General features: G+C 41.1%; 1 protein-coding gene across 2 annotated transcripts in view; it reads right to left on the reverse strand.

Annotated features, from left to right (window-relative positions):
* Nucleotides 1-6000, reverse strand: part of NECAB1 (N-terminal EF-hand calcium binding protein 1) — a 61730-nt gene that overhangs the window by 51584 nt on the left and 4146 nt on the right. For both annotated transcript variants that reach the window (XM_027680743.1, XM_027680648.1), the window contains exon 2: nucleotides 5652-5676. Coding sequence is in view for 1 of the 2 variants with exons in the window: in XM_027680648.1 (XP_027536449.1) it covers nucleotides 5652-5676 (25 nt within the window). In the remaining variant the exon portion in view is untranslated. The remainder of the gene's footprint in view (nucleotides 1-5651; nucleotides 5677-6000) is intronic.

Consider the following 6000-nt stretch of genomic DNA (forward strand, 5'->3'; position numbering starts at 1 on the left):
CACGCCCAGGAGAGCCTGGGCTCTGAAGCAGGAGCCAGGGTGATGTCTGCAGTGGATCCAGATGGTCAGGAAGCAAACAGCAGTGTACTGAGAGTTCACAGAGGGTGTGCTGCAAGGGCTTTGCCTTACTAATCCATTTTACCAGTATTGATTGAGTAATTTGGGAACTTAAATCTGGGATGTTGCAGTTCAGAGAATTCCTGTCCTCTGGCTCCTGTTCAGAATAAGAGTTCTGTAAAGTCATCCAGTAAATGTGTGGCTCAAACGTGGCCACTTTGGGCCACTCAAACCTGGCCTTTCTGGGAATCATGGCGCATAGAGCTTCCTCAAGGTATTCCTGCATATTGTTTTTTTTTCTCAAGGAAGGGCACACAAGAGATGAGTCACTCTGTCATGCTGTGACCTATTTGGCAGGTCTGTATGGAGGGAAGAGTCTGTGTGCTGCTGCAGCAGCCATCGAGTAGCACTGCTGGGGGCAGCCCATGGGCTGGTTGAAGACCTCATGAGATGTCAGGATGTTATAGCCCCAGATTAGGAGATACTGGCCTAGGAAAAAATTGCTGAAATCAGGGACTTGGTATTCCTTGCTTTGGTGTAACTATAACATTTTTCTTGAAAAAAAGTTTAACCCACTAAGTGGCAAACTTCAGAGAGCCTCCAGGCCAACTCAGACAGTTCACTTTAGGGTAGATTCAAGAGATCCCCTTCCCTGCTTTCCCTGCCTCTCAAAGGCATATTGCCTCAGTTCTCCGGGATGGCATAAACTATCACTCTGGTAAAAAAGCTAGAGCCACTGAGAAGTCATGGTCTGAGGACTGCTGTAGTGAGAAAGTTGTCATCCTGCCAGAGGCAGATGAGCAGATGCAGCTGGTAGAAAACTCAAAGTCAGTGTTTATCCTGCAATGGTACTGTCAATAAATAACGAATACGAAAACACCTATTCTATCTCTGCAAAACTGACTCTAGAGTAAGTGTTGCAAGATTTCCTCTTGATGATCATACAGGTGCAGTTCAGTGGCTTTTTGTTTATTCTGTGGAAATCTTGTTGGGTCACTCAAGTGAGTATGATCTGTGAATCAATCCCCTTGGTCACTGACACCAGTGGAAGGAATAGGATGCTACTGTTGCACTGATTTTAAAGAATCCTGTACTTATGACCCATGTTTTTTTGATGGGCTAACATTTGCATGATTTTATAGCTGGGCTGAAATCCCCAGATCATTGCAATCAGCAACGATTTTGATACAGGTGTATTATTGTGATATTTTATACAGTTTGAGAATTGTACATTTAAAAGTCTTATGTCCCTGCTCTGTGTTGTGGACATCAGGGGTTCTGAATGAAGACACATGACAGAAAGCAAAGATTAATCTCATCTGGCTGTATTTTTTATTTTACATATTCTAGTTTAAATACATTATAAAAAAAGTTTTTTTTGGGGGGGAGAAGCTTTCATTGAGTGCTTGTTTGAAGTGTCAGAGAAAAAAATAAAAGCAGGCATAAATGTATGGGTTCTGACATTAATAATATTTTGTTCCTAGTCTGCTGGTTGTTTGATATTCAGGTTTGGCAATCTATGGAACTTTAATCTTCTTTTGTTTAGTCAGGTTTTAAAATTTTCCCTCATTTGTTTGCAGTTATTCTTGACTGCCTGCAGCACACTGTTTGCAGTGTTCTTTATGATTAAGGCTTTGCAATTTTTTTGACAGTGTCTGCTTCTATAGCAGCTATTACCTGTGATGTTTTCAAATATCTTTCTCTTAGGAGCTTTGAGGATGTTTGAGGTATAGGTTATACTCAGTGTTTTTTCATAATAGCTGACTTGTATATGCAAATCAATGACAGCATCTATATACAAACCATCTTTTCTAAACCTGTCATATTGAGTTGCCCTCTTTAGAGCTGCTGCTTGGAGCTTGAGCTCCTGCTTGAGCCTGGGGGCAGGAGTTGTTAAGTTTGGAACAAGGAAATAATGAAATACCAATTCTAATTTGTGGAGGAGAGGGACAGCTGAGAGGGTCTCCTCCTGGAGGACTTGGCTGGGGCTCACTTCCTCCTCCCTCCAGGTTTGACTGGATGGATGTTTCCACACTGAAAAGTGCTGAGGGGAGTCTTGAATCCCAGAGCATGCCGTGTTTCCAGAGCAGAAGAGGGGATTCATGCCTTAAAAGGTCGCTGTTGTTCTGGTGCATACACTCAGCAGCCTGCTGCTAGGCAAGCCACTCATTGGGCTTGGGGTAATTTGTTTCCACCTTTCTAAGAGAACAGGTCTGCAGCAGCCAGGCTCCCCGCAAGAAAAAGCTGGAGATGATAAAGTAGAAAGACTACTAAAATGTAAGAGTAACTGTCTTCTTCCCCATGAGGATGGGAAATGACCCCTACCATAACGCAGGCAAAGGCAGGGCACTTTTCTCCGGTTATTTTTTTATCTGGTGCTCCTTGTCTTCAATCTGTGTTGAACCAGCTGTGTTGAGGCACTTTACCTCAGCAAAAGGATGACTGTTCCTCTTGCAAGATCTAGAGTTGCATTATCAGTAGATTATTACCTTTGTTTTTACCATTCATTTTGACAGTCAGATTGTTTGTGATTGGATTTCTGCAACGTAGTCTATATTTGAAATTACATTCCTGTGCTAAGAGGAGAGAATTATAGCAAAGGCTCTTCTAATTGGGAACATGTCAAAGCTGCATGGTCAGGAGAGGCCCCTGGGTGACCTTTACCAGCAACTGATATCATTTCACTTGACTGCAAGTCACTGCAAGGCTAATGAGGAACTCCATTTCCATCTTAGCATATCAAAAGGTGAGAAAAACACCTCATGCTGACAAGCACGTACAGATGCCACATTCACATATGTATGGGGCTACTACTGCTGCCTGTGAGATGAGAGACATAAAAAATTGGCATTTTCAATTCCCTTGCAGGCTAGGGACAAGATCTTACTTTTTGAGGGGAATTTAATGAATTTGACTTTGTTTTAAACAGCAAAAAAATTAAATAAATGAAGATTTTTCCTTTTAGCTGAAATTAGTTCTGTGTGACATCCACACACATTCCTTTGAGTGTATGGAGTTTTATAAAGTAAACTTGACCAAAATTTCATTTTGACATGCAGACCTGAAACTTCTCCTTTCCAAAAAGGTCAATGTGCAACATTTCACCTTTATGAAATTGCTTTTTTTCCCTCAGGGTTTTCTGTTGCTTTTGTCAATATTATGAACTGTATATTTCTTAAAAATCCTTCCCTATGTTTGTCCTCCATCTAAAAAAGTCATATGACCTTTCAGTTTTAAGAAGGAGTGTAGATCTGCTCCACACAGAGCAGAGCTGCTCAGCCATGAAATAAGAACTATAGATAAGTTTATGAAACTGAGTCTCTCATGGAAGCTGTGCACAGCTGATATTTCCAGAAACAGAACAGTAACAGAATTATATACATACTGGGGCTGGCAAAGAAAGAAGCCACCACATTTGTATGACTTCTTTCACATACAGGAATGACTGTTTGCTAAAGGACTTTCTCAATTAAACATAGATATAAATCACTGTAGCACTTTTGAGTAACAGCAATCCAGCAGAATTTCTTGGCTCTTTCGATCTCTTATTTTATATTGTCTTTGCAAGAATAGTTGTCTTTCCTTGCTGTGGAAGGCTTACCTGAAGTCCCACAGTCCCTGAATTCATAGTGAGAAGGCTACCTCCTACAATACTCCTATTTATCAGCTTGATCCGCTTTTTTGGATGCATTTTTTCCTTGCTGTCAAGAAAGAATATAGTAAAGTTTTTGATGATAACTTTTCTGAGGGTATTTTAATCTCACAGAGGGAATGAGTACAGCAGACAAAGTTCCACTTAAAGTGTATGGGAGAATTTAAGAGGGCTGTCATGGACAGTAAGGTAGTATTTGTTACTGAAAGCCAATACTTGGTTTCCCATAGCACAGAAAGGTGACACTGAAAGTGTAAGTAGCCCAGTCATTAACAAAAGTTAATAACCTCTGTTGGCAACAGTGTAAACATGTTCATTAATTGTTCACATATCCAATAACCTTTCTGAAAATGTACTTAACTTCATAGCTTCAAAACAAATCTCCTTCCTGTTAATGTGGCACAAGCCGTGTGATGTGCTAGATTAGCAAAGTGGAAGTCCCACAGGCAATTGATGGTTTAGCAGACACAAGAGCTGAAACCATTTCAAATTCATGGACTTAACAGAACTAAAGGGGCTGAACTTAGCCACTTTTCTGCCAATAATACGTTGTAAAGGATCCATACAGAGGTAGGAATGACAGCAACTAAAGTCTCTGGGGCTGATAAGGTTTTATATTGTGGAAACAGTTTGTCATGGGTCATATGAGCTGCTTCCCTTACTTTCATAGCCAAGTATTAGTAATGAGATAAGTAATGAGCTTATCTCGGGGGGCGGAAACCCGAATGAGGACTGTAAATGTTCCTGACCACTGAAGTGCTGTGGATCCACCAGGGCTGAGACAGCACGAGCTCAAAGTCCAGGACAGGGACACAAAGCTGGAGTGACTCTTTTTGACTCCATGGGAATGATGACCTCTGCTCTGCACTGTGCACTCTGACTTTCATCAGTCTTCAGGGCAGACACACACACATCTATTTCCAACACCACGAGGAGGTCTGGGGGGGGATGCCAGCAGAGCTTGGCCGTGGTTGCAGGTAGTTAACCTAGAAAGGCACTGCTGAAGAGGAGATTTTTCTCCTCCCCATTCCAGCCCTCACCCTGCACCATCACTGCCCATGCAAGCCACTGGCAAGCTGACTGAAGGAGATAACAAAGAAAGCATTACCAAAACACTGTCACATTGATGGATTCTGTGGTTCCTGAGCTCTCTGAAGGAGGCTGTCATGGTCTCACGGGAAGTGCCACTTGCTGCACATGAGCTGGGGCAGAAATAACAACCAGAGATGGGCTGCGGGGCTGGGACTTCCCTCTCAGGAACAATAAATGGTTATTCAACAGGCTCAGTTATACCATCAAACTGTACAGTAGCCCCTTACTGGTCAATAGTTCTCCCTTGTAAGTTATTATGTCTGATTTTCTCAATGGTATCTATTTGCCTTCTCTTTATTGAATGTACACAATATTCATGTTCTCAGGATTGACTGGGAATCACTTGTCAGGGTTAAACCTGTCTTAGCTGTGAGTTTAACACTGTTCATTGCTTCTCTCATTAATAAAAAACTCAAGACTTCTGTGCCATAAATATGTGAGCTAGATTCAAGGCTTTATTTTGCCTACTGACATGTCGAAAAATACAAAACTGCAAAACGTAGGAAACAAATGTGATTTCTGGATATAGCCTATGGTGTTTTTAAAAAGTACTAAGATGAAGCTACTAACAAGTATTTCAAACCAGACTTTTTCAGTGTCACTAAGAAAACACCCACATGCACCCAAAGTACAACAAACACACACACACCAAAATGTGAAAGCACAAGATCAGCCCTTGAAGAACCTGCAGGGAGGATCAATGTACAACATAATACATGGCATTGAACCCATAGAATACATAAAATGAAATGAGGGATGGCTGGCTTTCCTGTTAGGATGACTTAAAATCGTGAATCAATGATGGATTCTTTTTTCCAAAGGGAGGGGGAAGACATGTGACCAATCTTACCATTCTTGTCTGCTCTTCTTAATATCTAAACAAAGAGAGAAAGAATAAAGTCACTTTTTCTTTTTTTTTTTAAATGCATTAATAACAAACAATGCTGTATTTAGTGTGGATTTTATGGTTTAAGCTTTACATGACATTTTCACAAGGCTGCATACAATTGTAAAGTTCCTAGTGTGCCTCCATCCTTCCCCCAGAATACTGCTTTATTTAACTCCTCCTGTGTTGTGTGCACTACACACCAAGGACCATAACGAGAACCACTTTTATTTCTAGTTTGTTTATGGATTATAAGGATGATGTTTAGGCACACAACCTGATACCGTATGGCTACAATGATACTGGATTCAGC

Source organism: Neopelma chrysocephalum, unplaced genomic scaffold (assembly GCF_003984885.1).
Source record: "Neopelma chrysocephalum unplaced genomic scaffold, ASM398488v2 Primary Assembly neopelma1_22, whole genome shotgun sequence".
In the NCBI taxonomy this organism is placed as follows: Eukaryota; Metazoa; Chordata; class Aves; order Passeriformes; family Pipridae; genus Neopelma; species Neopelma chrysocephalum.